Source organism: Phalacrocorax aristotelis, chromosome 6 (genome assembly GCF_949628215.1).
Source record: "Phalacrocorax aristotelis chromosome 6, bGulAri2.1, whole genome shotgun sequence".
Classification (NCBI taxonomy): Eukaryota; Metazoa; Chordata; class Aves; order Suliformes; family Phalacrocoracidae; genus Phalacrocorax; species Phalacrocorax aristotelis.
In genome coordinates, this window is record NC_134281.1 from 31082465 (window position 1) to 31098434 (window position 15970).

The following is a 15970-nucleotide window of genomic DNA, read 5'->3' on the forward strand; positions in this document are numbered from 1 at the left end:
AAGATGAAGAGTGCCAGGTGCTCCCCATGTAGCCACAGGTGAAACACTTTGCCCTCAGTCCAGGTAAAGGGGCAGCACACTGGCATCAAGCTCTGTTGATGCCTACAAGGCAGATTTTAAGATTTAAGTGTTCTCCCTTCCCCCTTTTCTCGATGAGTGAGTTGTGCTGTACTTGAGTATCACAATCAGCATGCTGAGGCAGGAGGTAGGGCAAGCTGAAGCCAATGTTTGAACACTCAGGAGCTACATGAAGGCTTAATCCCCATAAGAGCTGCCACGAGCTCCCTGGGCTTCTTCAGATCTGTGGCCAATGGGTCCTCTGCTGTCTTTTTACAGAAAGCTTGCTTTGGAGGTGAAGTGAGCAAAAATGGCAAAAAAGAACAGGAATCTTGTTACCCACTCTGGTCAGTAAATGAGGTAAGTGGTCTTAGGGTATGGCCCTGACCCTCTGAGGAGCCCTCTCTGTAGCACTTCTTGGTCAGTCTTTCCCAGGAGTTCCAAAGAAGCAGCAGGGCTTCCATGTGGATTACTCAAGGGTGTTTTAGATGGTCAAAGAGAAGGAGGAACACTGGCAGGTTCCTTCTAGTGCAACTATTTTTTAGTAGTATGGCAAGCAATGAAATGCAACAAAATTGTGCTATTTCTGACCATGCCTAGGAGAACTGATTGAAGGATAAAGGAAACACATGACTGCTTGGAGCTTGCTAAGGAATCATTTTAAATACAGCACTGTGTGGCTATCCAACAGTTGCCTGGAACCATTACAAAGCAGCGTGCACACACACACCAGAAATACAAACACTAATGCATTTGCATATAAGCATTATGTAAAATTCAATAAAAACAGCACCCACCCTGTTGTTGGTTCAGAAATAGAATCTATTCCCATTTATCAGAACTATAATATTAATCCTAAATATCTAGCTACATTTCTAGATAAAACCAACAGCTTTGCAAGCGTTTAAGATGCCCTCTTCTCCCTGAGTGCAACTGGATGATATACCTCCTCCATTGTGTTTTGTGCTTGGGGGCAGGGAGGGGAACAGAGCCAGGAAAGACAACTTTGCAAAAAAAATAAAACAGTAGCATTTTACTTTAACAAACAAACACTAGGAGATGTATAGTCAAAGTTGCAGTGGCAGTAGAGGATGTCAAGCTTATGGATGAGATGGTGTAGGAAGCAAGTAATACCGTGATTACATGAGGACTCTGTTGGCAGACAACATTGCTTCAACTTGAGGCATGTGGGGAGGTTACATGATCTCACAGCTTAGAGTGATGTGCTGCCCAAATCTGGTACTATAACCATGCAGGCTTGTCTTGAAGCCTTCTAATCAGGTACCAGTATTTAAAATTGCATTCAAAGCAGCCAAGTCTCTCCTTGACACCACCTCCAAGAAACGAATGGCCATCTGGTCTCAGTTTTGTAGCAAAAGTTAATTGAGGGCTCAGATTCAACTTGGCTCCTTTTATTTCATTCAAGTTTTCAGGTCATAAGCAGAGACATTTAGTCTGGTGAAGAGTCAACCTGCATGTTCAAAGCCATCATAATATTCGTTACAACTGACAGGCACAGATTAGAGTCTGCAATTTCTGTGATCTAAGTGCTGTGGGATACACTGGGCTCCAATTATATCTTAGTCAGTGACATAAAAAAGGATATATGCGACATATAACAACAGGTAATAAAACACGTCAAGTTTTACCTGGAACTGCCCATTATTTTTTAATGAGAACTGTCAGGTTAATAAAGCATAATTCATATGGGTAGAGTTTATTTGCTGTAGCTTTCAGCAATTTTGCTGAGGTCGAGGCAGTAATTATACAACATACGGATGTCTTGGTAAGACCTAGAATTGTGTTGATGAGGCAAGCAAACATCTGAGATCAAATATTTCTAAAACACATGTTCTCAAAGCATATATTTCCTAATTTTGCAGCTGCTGAGAGACATCTCTATGTGGCCAAATGTCTACCCCTCACCAAACAAGTAAGAAGATGCCTCAAGAACAGCTTCTGTTTAAAACATTTAGGTCTTTTCAAGATATTTTTTATTTGGTTGGAGCTTTACACCAAATGTGTAAGTTTATAAATTAGTTTTCTATACATCAGTTCCAGGTCTAAACACCAACTAAAAGAAGCAGAAGCCTGCACTGCACTAGCTGAAGGTGTCAATGTACACAGTTGGTACACTGATAGTAAGGATATTTCATTCAGCCTGTCATTCTTGAAACTCTATCTGGTCATGTGATGGAGCAGCTGCTGTTACTCCAAAAAAGCCGTAAACCAGGAGTAGCAGAAAACTCATTTGCACGGATTTCACGAATCCCTAGGGAAGAAGGAAGCTGCTGAATTGACCTGCTGGGCAAAAATTTTGATCCACTGCCTTGTACTGCAGTTCTCAGGCTAGTTCAATCTCTAGAAGTCCATGGTTCTTTATGAAGCCAACTCGGCAAATCTGCGTTGCCCCTCTGAATTCAGGGGCACTAAAAAAAAAATAGCTGTAGGACTGGTACCAATGGTGTCACCAAGGCAGCATGGAAATTACTTTTCTTTGATGTAATGAAAGAGATACTTGTCTCCTCCTTGCTGTGAGACAATGAAAAGTAACCTCTTGCTACAGCTCAGAGCAATCAGGTGTTCCTGTTCTACTCCACTTCGACCTGGGAACAGCAAAGGGACCACAACTTACAGAAAGGGCATAAAACTGGGACTCTTTCTTCAGTGGATTTTGTCAGTATTGCGTGTACCTCCTTGAGCTTCAGAGAGCTTCAAAAACAACCCCAGAGCAGAAAACAGATGCCTGATCACTCCAGAAGAGGTTTCTACCACAGTGGAGACTTAAATTCTGCCCACGTGGCATCACAAAATATTTTGCTCTAACTCGTCTGTTAACCTTACCGTGGCCATTAAAATACATTCCCAATCCAGAACAGAGATGTTGGGTTGAGAAGCAGCCGTAAGTCATTAGCTAAGTGCACTATCTCCAGCCCTATCCTGGTACTTTGATAGCATCATTTTGCCTTCACAAAATTAAATAATCTTTTCTCCTCCAATAGCAGAAATTCATCCTTTCCTCCTTATGAGAATCATAGCTCCTGCCATTATTATGTGCATAAAAGAATTAAAGTTAAGACTGTGCTGTTTCCCCAGGCTTCTTGTAGCACAAGTAAACACTTAATTTTGCTCACTGCTGTCTAGCTGGTGTATACTGTCAGGTCCCTATAGACATACACAACTACCCTTGTTCCCTTTAAAAGGGAATAGCATGACAATTGTAGATAAAGTGAGGATTTCATACATGTAGCAGTTACTTCAAATACAATAATGGTCTTATGCTCTCATTATCTGCTATTAAAGTAGAAAGATCTTCCGCAAATAAGCATCTTGGATTATCTAATGATGAGGACAATGCAAGACCCAAGGCCCAAGGATGCTGTTTCAAATTGTACCAGAATAATTTTATCCCTAATAGCACTCCATTTGTTAACACCCCCTTTGCTGTGCCAGAGTCCTGGCAGAGACAGCTGTGAAGCACTGATGATGGGATTTTTCATCTAAAAGCTCATTCCCTAATACATGCCTAGCAAGCATACAGAGTGTCTTAAAAATTAGCTTCCAACTTGAAAAGACTGAGGAGACATAGGCAGATACGCAGGCAAGCCAGAAGAGCTGGCAAAGCTGTCACTTTCTGCCTGGCTTGTCCTGATCTCTTGACAGGAAAATGTTATACCTGTGCTTTCTGAGGAAGAGTGGTGAGATTAGCTCCAATCACTCTGGTCACACCAGTAGTATCTATCAGCTTTGAGATTTCTTGTTAGACAGCCCGGTGTGGCCTCACACAGAGAAGTAAAAGAGGACAGGAAGGGTACATAGAACTTCAATTTCCCACCAGACACTGTACCAGGCCAAACATGCATTATATGTACCCAAAGCCGGCCAGAACACAACAAGCAGAAAGATAAAAATTTAAGTTAGGCAGGTTTGAGTTAATGTAGCTCATCATAGGTGTTATCTTTTCCTCACGTTTAACCCTTTCAATGTGATCACTTAGGTGGAATGTGGACACTATAACATTAATTTGGACATTTGCTACTATTGCTCTGTACCTTAAAAACTTCTAAAATCTGTGCTTACTTCAAACACTTCCACACAGGACTCCATTTGTCTCTAACAGGCTTGTTATATATGCAAATCACAGGCAAACCACGGTAGAAGTAAAGGACAAAGTGTTCCAGCCCAAATTTATTCACCAAAACCCCAATATACCTTCAAAAGACCTCTGTGAATTGAAATGCAAGATATATAGATCTGCCTACTTTATTACAATAATTTCTAAGTAAACACTGTGCTTTTAGAAACTATTACTGAAGTGAACTGTTAAACTAGAGACAGGAGCTCTGCTTGCAGCTGGCTTTGCAAAACTGGACAACTTGTTAACATGCTAATAAATGCATATCTACCTGGCAGATAAGCCTTTTCAAATGCATAGCATAAGTGGGGAGCAATGTGATGAAGAGGCTGATAATTTACAAGGTGAATGTTCATTCCTGCTGCATTTAAACACACAGTAAACACTTGAATTCCACCAAAAAGGGAAAGGAAGTGTATCAAAAACATTTAAACCCACCTTATTTTAAAATAATCAAAGCTGCATTTTGTAAATGGAATTACCAGATACATTTAGACTGCCATATGCAGTTGAGAACACTAATACAGCTTTCTTCTGAAACAGAATTTAAAAGCATTTTAGAGGGGAGGGAGCAGCTTTCAAGGTTTAATGTTTACAAAAAATTAATTTATCATTTCAAAGCAAATCATGAATAGCTCTGTCCAGAGTTGTATCAGCCCATCTGGGAGATTTGATCGCCACTGACTACGAAAGGAACTCTTAACTCTAATTTGATATTGTAAACATGTTAGAAAAATGTGTTCATTAGGGATGAAGAATAGATATTGCTCAGTGCTATCTTTTTCTTTAGACATTTCCTATTTCATCTTAGAAGAGGAACATTTTTCTACCAGTATGTTTGGAAAGGGCTTAAGTGTTCTCTCCAAAAGCCCTTTATCAAATGGACCCCAGAGTCTGGAAAGCTGAGAGTTGCTCCCATTCAGCCCACCATCAGATCCTGTTAAGCTCAGAGAAACACACTGCACATCATGAAAGCAGGAAGCCTGTCGTTGTGCAGAGTCTTTAACATTCAGAGCTACAGGTAAAACAGGAGCAGACATTTTTAGCTTCTGCTTTTTCAAAAACTTCATTTTTGAAATATAAATACATGCTGTTCTTTTGAAAGGCCCCAAGGCTTTAACTCAACAAGCTTAACTAATGTTAAAACACATTTTGCTTTGTTTACTGTTCTGGAAAATGCTAGCTAGAGAACATGTTACCCCAAAAATGTGAACATTGCACCAAGAAATCTTAATCCAAAGCAAGCCTCTCCTCCAAGAGCTGAACAGTTCAGTAATATCTTGACACATTACCACGTCAACTACTATACTGAAAGCAGCTGAGGAATCAGCTACTTGAAATATCACTCTCTTGCTCCTCAGAGGGAATACAGAGCGCAAGCCTTCTGCACAGACTGAAAAAGAATAATACCTTTGGCATCATCAGAGCCTGAAGCCAATAGCTTTGGGTCCATCAAGTTAAAGTCAACACTCCAGCACCTTTTCTCATGCTCCTGTTTAGAGAAACAAGAAAAATATTGCAAAGTAGTAAGCTGTAATCTGATAAAACAGTAAAAGAAAAATCACATGCTGTTTCGTATAAATTGTCAGGAGAGTCCTGGACAGAGAAGCTTATTGTGTTTAGCAGTTTCTCAAAAAAATGTCTTTTCTCCCAATCAGACAAATGTTTGTAGTATGCTAGACATGCCATGAAAGCAGAAGACTGTAGTACATCAATTTTAAACACTAAAACTAGCTGGAGTTTTTTTGGGTGGTTGTTGTTGGGGTTTGTTTCATTTTTTGTGGGTTTTTTTTGTGTGTGTGTTCTTTTTTTTTTACTTGAAAGAAAAAAAATAATGACTTCAGGAAATATACATTAAAGACCTGTGTTTGCAGCACAGTTTGACTGGCTGTGCTTCCACTGTGTGCTGCTTCTTAGTCTAGTAGATCACAACTGTATCTCCCAATACCTCTAAGATGCCCATTCAAAGCCATTTCAAATGCCTCCTCTCTGGAAGTCCAGGAAATCCTCACCTTCCTACTGAATTATTAAACAAAACTTCTGGTGTCTAATCCTGGGGTTTTCTACTCAAGTAGTCTTACAAGGCTGTACACTATCCCCCAAAATACAGAAGAACTGCATTTGCTACATTGGCACATCCCACGCGGAAGCAAAACACTCTATTGAATGAAACACAAAATTCAGTCAAGCCCTTTGTTTAAAGCCTTCCAAGATGAAAACATGAAAAGCTTGCCAGGACAAAAGTCACTACAGGATTTCTAATACATGCGAAGCAGATGTCAGTATGTATGCCTCTATGCAAATCCAAATAAAAAAATTCACGTAATCTGATAGGAAGCAAAATGAGTTTGTTTTAACATAAGCAACAGTGGTCCTCTCTAGGTTCATTATTCAGCCTCAAAGAAATGCAAAATGTATTTGAGATAAAAACAGACAAGATTTATTTTTTCCAGTATAATTTTTTAAATTGAGATATACAAAGGATTAGTGAAAACAAGCATCATAAAATGGCCAAAACACAATGAAAAAGTAAACAAAGGCTTAAATAGGAATTAAAACTTAAGTTGAACTGTCAAGAAGGAGGAACTGACAGCTAGTCTGCAGTTCATTCGTTATCACTGACCAGTTTCAATGCACTGTGCTACCTACACAACTGCCTGCAGCACTTCCAGCCTCTCTCCAAACAGACCATCTTCTCTTCCAACCTCCTTGTTCTGATCACAAGCCTCTCAGAATCCATTATATAGAAACACAATGTTCAAATTGAACAAAAAGACAAGATGCCAGAAAATCCTCCTGAAGCAGGTGTCTCTGTTGAGCTGAGCCCACTTGCATGCATATGCACAGAACTGTACTGGGAAAGATTCTGCCTACCACTCCGTTCTCCCAACCTCTCCACTTAAGTCTGCATTTTGCTCTTCTGCTTTACAAGCACCTTCAGCAGCAATCACTGCAGTATTTTACAAAAGCCTTTTGACAAAGAATGAAGTGGAGGAGATGTAGAGAGAGAGGTTTCTAAAGAAAGGCGAGACAAACAACTTCCAACTCATTTCTCCCTGTGCAGACTCCCTACCCGAAAGCAGCAGCAAGAAAACGTCAACTGCCTCATAACTGTGACAAGAAGATATAGTTGCCTCCCTCGGAGGACTACAGCTCAATAAAGCTGTGCAGATGAGACACATTCACCAAACAGGATGAGCATCCATTTCACCTTATGAAACATAAAAGTCTACTGCTGGATTAGAAGCAGAATCCCAGACTGAATACTCTTCCCCCAACATGGTCCACAGTGCAGGATAGTGTTGCTCACTGATTGCACGTTACCTGGTAGACCTTGGATCTTTGTCCTGTGAATCCATCCCAAAGGATGACAGTGCCTTCATAGTCACTGCTGGCTAGCAGGTTCTTGTGGTAACTACTCCAGCTGATACAGCTTAAAAAAAAAAAGCACCTGTCAGTCTTACATAAAATCATACCATGAACACAAAAATCACTCTTGCAATACCGTCAAACAATTAGTGTCTCTGCAAAGCATACAGCACTTGATCAAGCCACCACACAAACACTCAGGAAATGACAAAATCAAAATCCACCAGAAACAAACCCTCCTCCACAAGCTAAAAGAAAAGCTTTATTGGCTGAAGTAACATTGCCTCCCTCAGTATGAAGTGCTATGGCTTGGGACTTTGGTTTTTTTAATGTATTCATCTCTAATACTGCGATTGTTTTGCTATTCAAATTCCACACAAATTCTCACAGAGAGCTCAGGGTTTGACTTAACTTCTTGCCAATAACTACTGCTATTATTATTATATTATCTTTAGATAACTACTTACCTAACAGAAGCTATATATGTAAAACATGTAGCTGCATGGATGGTAAATCAAGCCCTTCCTGACACATATGTAATGTTCTATACCTGCACCTATGTGCAAATGGAAGTTTGACTTCTGAGAAACTACTTCCAGCTTTCTGTAAAATAGGAAAGATGCGCCCCCCCCCCCCCCCCCCCCCCCGCTATCCAGGAGCAAACAGCAATTTGTTTGCTTTGGACAGTTTAGGAGATGTTTCTGATTAAGAACTGCAATATATATTGTATGGGCTTATATTTTAAACTGAATTAAGTGACCGTGCAAAACTAAATGAAAATTCCACCTACAAACACTGTCAGCAGACAAAACAAGAGCAATGACACTGCCAGGTCACACTTGTAGCATTCTGGCACTATGCCTCCACTCTGACTCCTAAAAAATGTGACAGAGCTAAGAAAATTTGTAATATTTGTTCACCAATTTTTGGACCATCTGGCACAAAAGCACACCAGTTGGTATCAACTGTGATGCACACAGCAGAAGCTGAACTGACAGATCTGATTTGTGCAGGTCATCAAAACAGCCCTGACACAGTTAACTAGATTATGGCAGCCTTGGGGCCAAGTTTTAACCAACAATACAAACTAGAAGCCCATGATCCTGTAACTTTTTAGTACTGCTTTGATCAGTGCAGCTAAACATTGAAATACGATGTAGATACACAGATACTGATTTAGGAGTATTATACCTTGGCAAATTCCTGGTTCCACTATATACATGCAGCCTGTTTTCCTTAGGAATACAGCATTTACACAAAGAAGGGGAAAAACCCTTTTCATTTTTTAATGTAGTTACAGTTATAAACACTATTAAAGCAGCACTGGTGTTCTGCTCCTGAGTATGGTCAAACTTAACTTACTGGGGTGTGAATTTTATAACTACAGAGGGAATACACATACCAAGTACTAATCATAGCTCACCGCTATTGTGGAATCGACAAGCTTATTTGAGGTTCTGGGCAGACAAACAACAGGAGGCAAGAAACTCAACTGGTTTTTAAGACAAATATGAAGAAATACATGAAAGGAACAACATGCCATTAGTGCTTGCATCAGCATGAAACTTCACTGAGTGATCCAAAAGTTTTCCAGCTCTGACTTCTTCTGTCTGCACGAGTTAATTTGTAACTTACAGAAACAAGACAAAGTCATGCAACAGCAGCAGCTTCCTGCAAGTCTCTGCGCCACTGCATGATGCTTGGAGAAAGCCTTCAGGACACACCTTCCCCCGTGGATTACTGGGAAATTTCTTTAGAACGCCCAGTACAGATTGATGCCATTGATGACACTGTTTTGAGCCTGTCCAACATTACTCCCTGTCTGCACCTCTATCTACCTACAGTGTGTTCACATTCTTGCACATTTCCTTCATATAAGAGCATGCCTTGGTTTTAAAACTTTGCATTCAGAAACTTACATTGGGTAAATACATCATCATCTCTAACCACCAGCAACTGAGAAGATGGTTAGGTGATACAGCTCAGGCAATGCTTTCCCCAATTTCACTGCTTCCACGATGTGTCATTAATTAGAAAAATGTTAGTGTCCTCAGCCCTTGTAGGTAACAAGGGCTATCCACAAATGTATCATCAAGGAGTTATTACACCAGCTGTACTACCTTTAGGTACCCACAGAAAAGTGGGTCTTGACAGTCTATGATTTACTCGAAGCCTCAGAGAGGCTTAAGTAGCTCCCTGAGGACCCAATGAAGCTGGCAGGCACTGCTCACCAGGATTGAGGTGAAAGTTGCAGTAATCCAGAGATAACTATGTCTGACATCTGGAGTCTTGTTTCCAGGCAGAGCAGTCACTGATGGACGCAAAAGCAGTGCAGAGCCCTAGAGCTACAACACAGCAAGGCTCTGGGCTGGGAGCACTCTCCAACTAATGGCGGGGGTGTGTGGGGGTGGGTGGGTGTGTAGACACTGCACTAGATATTTATCAGTCCAAACCTGTTCCCCCTGCCATCTTATCTCCACTTGTGCTCCACTCCTGAATGAAGCACAAGTCAGGGCTTCAAGCAGCTTAAGAGAAAAAAGCAATCTTCAAGTTTAGTCATCAGACAAGAGCAGGAAAAATACAGCCCTGGGCCAAATCACAGAGAAGGCAGTCTATCTGGATGGCTTTAGGTACACTGGGCATCAGCAGCAGGTGGAGAGGGTCCTAGAGAAAGGCAGACACACTGGTGCCACCCTGGCTGGTTACAGGATGTATGCTCTCTGCTAGGGAAACACAAGATCCACATCTGACCAGCAGAAGAGAGCTGGACACTGCAAGCTGAACTATGAAGAGGACAATCATGTAACTGCATCTTGTCAAAAAAGACAATGAAAATTAGAAATTACCGAGTAGGCAGAAATATATAAAGGACAGAGTTTAACAGCACTGTTTGAGATGTGATAGATCTAAGGATATAAGAAATATCATGTTTGTAGACAGATGTAGTATTTTATCAGATCAATTGATATAGGTGGAGAAAAATGAAGGACTTCTGTGCCCAAAAGCATGTTCATTAGGTCTGGCACAAAGATCAAGCTAAGCATCCTGTCCCACTGAAGCCCGATGATGTTAACAAGGGGTTAACACTCAGTTGGAAAGCATTTGTAGACAGACTTGAGAGGAAAACAGGAACTGACAGGTGAAAAATGTTTAGGGATTTACAGCCACTAAGTGGTTCAATTAACACCTTTTAAGACACACACATCATAAAACTTTCATTTTTAAGGAATATGATTGAAGGATCATAGTAAGAAAAACAATCCTGTTCCAGTTCTCTACCTTAATTGTCCCCTCATCACCACCCAACTCTCTTTACAAGGTCTGAAACTAGAGTTTTCTCCTTGACATTGCAATACCTGAGCTTCTTTATAACTTAAGTCCTCAAAAGTAACCTTTGTAGACCACAATTCAGGGTTGATCAGGTGGAGGGGAGCTCCCTCTCCAGGTAAAGGATGCATTTTACCAAGGCCTGACTGACCTTTGGTTGTATTCTCTGGTACCTGTGACAAGAGAGGCCTGAAAGAAGGCTGTTCTGAAGGTGGGACATTATGATGTTTCTCCATGTGGCTTCCCTTAGACTACAAAGGGTTGAGAAGCTACTGCTATGCTCCTCTCAAAGGAAGCACTGACCTTCCTTCCATGCCCAACACAGTCAATTTTATTGAAACTTCGAAAGCCATCTACTTTTTTGGGTTCCCTTGAGATGTTATCATGGGTAACAGATTAATTAACAGACTCAATCCATGGGGGAACAAGTTGGAGAAGGGGAAAGGGCAAAGGCGAGACAGACCAAAAATGCAGCTTACACAGTCCTCAAACAAGTTAAGCATTGAAACCCCACAAGTACATAAAAATAACCTTTTGTAGACAACCTTTAGATGGCCTGCAGTCACATCCAGGGAGAAACTGAAATATGGAGGCTATGAGATACAATACAAAAAGTAGCTACCTATGGCTAAGATAATGCTATAATTCAGCACTGGATTAAAAGGAGTTGTGCAGGGTCATCTTTTATTTTAAATACTAGTAGCTGGATTTTTTTTCAGTTTTTCCTTTGTTCTTTAATCCAGAAACAGGGTGATAGCTATACCCCAGAGGTTTATCTTGCCATAAATTGAGATAGCTTTCCTTCCCAGGAGATAAGCCTAGAGAAACTAGTTGAAAGCTAATCACCAACCTCTGAAGCACTCTCCTAACCTCAGCATCTGATCTGGACACACAGAGATCCTGACCCTGTAGAGATTTATGTGCATCCTTCATTTTATTCACAGACACAAGTGGGCCAGCTCTGTTAGTGCTGTCAGTCACGCTGATGTTTCTTTAATGAGCCAGTATTTTTATGGCTGAAATGTCTCAAATCCAGGATCAAGTTACCCAGTGTCAACCACCCCTCTGGCGGTGAGAGTTAAACAGAGTTAAAGCTTTTAATAAGGCACAAACTGCTGTGGTCTGACCTGCTTCCGAGTGCCAAGCACTTCAGATCCAGTCTATTACCATGAGTCAAACTGATGCCCAGTAATTTTAGGTCTGAAATGTTTTTAAGGGAGCATTACTACTGCAAAGAACATCCACGTGAGTAGCAACGCTAACCAAATACTTCTGAGACATACAGAATTACATTACCATTATGAATGTTTTTTAAAAAAAAAAAACCAAAACTTTTTTCTAATCAATCCAAAGAAAACCTCTAGTAGGGTTAAGAAACAAATACTTTAAAAGAAAAGCTTCATCTTATTGCAAAGTGAAGCAGTTACTCTGAAAACTGGACTTAAAAGTTGAAGGTTTATTTCCTTATAACCTGTTTAGAGTCAAACATTTTCTGCACTGGAAGTGTGGGTGTCCAACACAACCACTTATGAGGTTTTTCAGCATAGAGAGAGCTCATACCTCTCCAAATAGCAAAGACTATGATAAAAAACACTATTCATCCAGTTTTTGCTTAATTTGGGTTTAATAGTGAGAACTAACTGCCATTTTAAAAACTGACAGCAATATGCCCATGAACTGCTATTAGGATAGAGCAATCACACATTTGCTTTATTGACACTGAAAAATGAAAACAATAAAATACTAGCAGTCTCCTATGAAGAAAAGCTTACTGATGCTTTGCTTTTACTGCAGTTGACTGAACAGATGCAGCTGATTTTGGAGGTTTGTGGTAATATTTATCACTGAAGTAGGGATGCTGCAAAGAGTGGTGAGCATGCAGAATACTAAATATGGGTTTCAAAAGCATGTTTACCTAACCACACTTGAACATCACCTATTGTAGATACGAAGAGAGAAGAACGAGGCCTAAAGCAAATTTCTTTTACCTAAACACTGGACCTCCTTATTTTTCTCCCCCTGCAATCTATGGCAAAACAACAAATCTGCCTCTTGAATAAATCAGAGAAGAGCTGTGGCTTGCTGTTAATCGTTCATCCTCTTCTTGTCCTCTCCCATCTCCTCCTGCATGGGGGGAGCCTCAGAATATTGTCTGCTATAGCTAGGGACACAGCAAATCATAATTAGCTCACAGGGTGCTGTTTATAGCTACTACACAATGCCAGGATTTGTTTCTTGTACTGAAGCTATGAATCTGTAAATGGGATTTTTATGAGGATTTATGTGTCATCTTGTGTTTTTCCTGGAAGCTTATGCCACTGTTGTTCCCAGGGGACATGATGCACATTTACCAGAAACCCGACACACCAACTTCCTCCCTGTTCTTAAAAATAGGGATGAGGAAGCTCAGCAGATGATGAAAAAAGAATGTATTTAAGAAGCAGGTGGGTGTAAGAAAGGGGGTTGGAAAAAAGGAAGAAAGACTCAGCTACAGCTGGTACCAGGGCTCTGCTCCAGAAAAGCCTACAATCAATTACTGCTGGCATGAAGCTCAACCTTTCAGCAGGCGCCCAGCTGGCACACAGCAGAGCAGGGCTGGGCTGGTGCCAGCCCTGTCCCAGGCAAGGGCTTCCCTTCCCGCAGCTGCTCCAGGCCAGCAGACTTGCTCTTGGCCAGACACAAGTCCTTGCAAATGCTGTCACCTGTCTGCTTTTATAAAAGCCCATCAGAGCTGCTGCTACTCTGAAAGCTGAGTCACCAATGTAACCGCTAAAAATTTCTTTTCCAGCACCATCACTCTGAACAAGGCTAACCAGGACCAATTTAGGGTGAGCTTCCCATGACATGTCTTTGGAAAGCCAAAGCACCTGCAGACAGACAGCTCTGGTGCCACGCGAGGACAGAAGGGACATTACAAGCCATTCCAGTGTCACACTCCAGCTTCAGCAGAAGACAATGTCACCAAATCCCATCTGCACACAGACCCCTGCATCTCTGCTGGGAAGGGATATGCCACCCATGTGCCACAGTAGAAATATGTCTGCTTGATATCAAAGGCACTCGCAGGGAGAGTAAGCCTCTGAAAGAAGCTGCACCTCCACCCAAATTAAGATCAACAGCTTTGAGCCAAGGCTTTTTACAAAAAGCAGGCTCCACTTGTTTAGATTTTTTTATTATTATAATACAGGCACATTTTCAGCACACTGCAATATTCTATAATGAAATTACAGCCTTCACATATAACTTCTCCCTCAAGCCATGCCACTTCAGAATAGCAAGTTGTTATGCTGCTCAACACTACACCAGTGAGCCCCAGCACCAGTGAGTGACAGCACAGCTAATGGATATAGCAAGGATGCATTTGACTGGCAGCCTAACTTTGTGTCAAAACCAAAAGAACTCACATGCTGAAGGAAGGTTGATATAATGTGGAGGTGCCAATGGGAAAAAAATACATTTCTTCAAGGAATGAGAGAAACTAGGGCAAGGGAATGAAAGAAGAGGACCCTGTCCACCTCCACTGAGGCAGAGCGTCAGAAGACAGTGCATATAGCATCATCATGTAATGTATATATGCACAAAATTTAAGGAAGGGAAGAAATCTTGAATGCAAGCAGTGTCTTTTCTGGGACACAAAGCTGACAAGAGTAACATCACTGAAGGTGCTAACAGGGCTCTCCTCACCAGTGACTGCCAGAGAAGGGAGGACAAACAACTTTCTAATGCCTGGCAGGATCATGAGGGTAGATCCCTTTTCAAATTTGGTGTAGCAAGTTTGGAAGTTGTCTCAGATGGACCAAGAAATACCAAACACACATTGCTTTTCCCCTTCTAATTAGAACAAACGATATTAATCCACTGCTAGATGGTTCTCCTATTAGTTTGCTCTTGTCTCCAGAATAATGAAGCTGAACAGTGTGACTCAGGCAAAAATGCTGAACATTTCACAAGTCCAGCAAAACACAAGCTCCATAGTAGTATGGCTTATCAATACAAATCCCTCTTCAAATGTTTTTACCCATCTTGAAAGCCAGTCCCAGGGTCAGTTGCATTTATATCTTTTCCTCCATAAAATAGTGTTACATAATTCCCAAGAATAATCAGCATGAGTGATCCAGGAGTGACTTATCTATCTTAAGAAACATGTGAACTACAAAACTAAGCGTAACTTTTACACCATAAAGTGGGCTTGCAAGCATTCTTAATCTTGTTGCACAATGTTTTGTTTTTGTGGAATCTGGACTGTTATATAAATTTTTTACTAACACTTTGGTGGGTGCTTTACTCTTTTTAAAACGCAGAGTACCAAATAAAAACAAATTAGTTCAGAGATGCTGGAGGCTCCTATTATAGTACCAAATTGGTTTAATTGCCTGTATTCTTTAGTTTTAAGCTTTAACAGGATTTTTTAATTAGGACTTTTAAGTTATGGTAGGTGGATTCTTTCAGTTGAAGTTCTGATATGGTGGTCTGTATTTCTTTCATTTGAGTAATCTAAAAAGATAAAAAACGCTTGATTTTTGCATCTGTGCTACTATCATTACTGTCAATCTAGGTCTTTTCTTAAGAGCTTTATATTATGAGGCCCAGCAGAACAGTACTTCAAGCAGACAAATTCATAGGCAGAAGGTACAAATGAGGCACATTTCCTGAGGACTAGCAGCTTCTTAGCAGAATGGAAAGGATCCAGTAGATGAAGAGAAGAGACCATGGAGGAAGCAGTGGCTATTATGAAGAACTGGGCACAGAAGTTACCTTGAGACAAACTAAGACTTTGCCTGGAGTGTATCCATTACTCTGCTTTTACCCTCCTTTTAATTGAGTAGGTATCCAACAGCATTTGCAAGGAACACAAAAGCAGTTCACTACCCTATATCCCTTTCTCCTCCAGATATGTGGGCCTGCTATTACCTTGGACAAGCCTGGCATACACAAGTAACAGTGCTTATGCTACCTGACCCCACCCAGAGTTCAAAGCAAGCTCTGCATCCACTCCTGCTTTCCTCCTTTCCCCTCGTGTTCCCACAATGGATAAAGAAAGCAAAACAGCTACTGCACCTAAACGAGCAAGTGGAAACAGCA

General features: G+C 40.9%; 1 protein-coding gene across 9 annotated transcripts in view; it reads right to left on the reverse strand.

The window, feature by feature from the left end:
* The window catches only part of COP1 (COP1 E3 ubiquitin ligase), a 131033-nt gene that overhangs the window by 56957 nt on the left and 58106 nt on the right, over nt 1-15970 (reverse strand). For all 9 annotated transcript variants that reach the window (XM_075096844.1, XM_075096843.1, XM_075096840.1 and 6 more), the window contains 2 exons: nt 7517-7625; nt 5603-5684 (listed from right to left, as the gene is read on the reverse strand). In XM_075096844.1, the coding sequence (XP_074952945.1) occupies nt 5603-5684; nt 7517-7625 (191 nt within the window). The remainder of the gene's footprint in view (nt 1-5602; nt 5685-7516; nt 7626-15970) is intronic.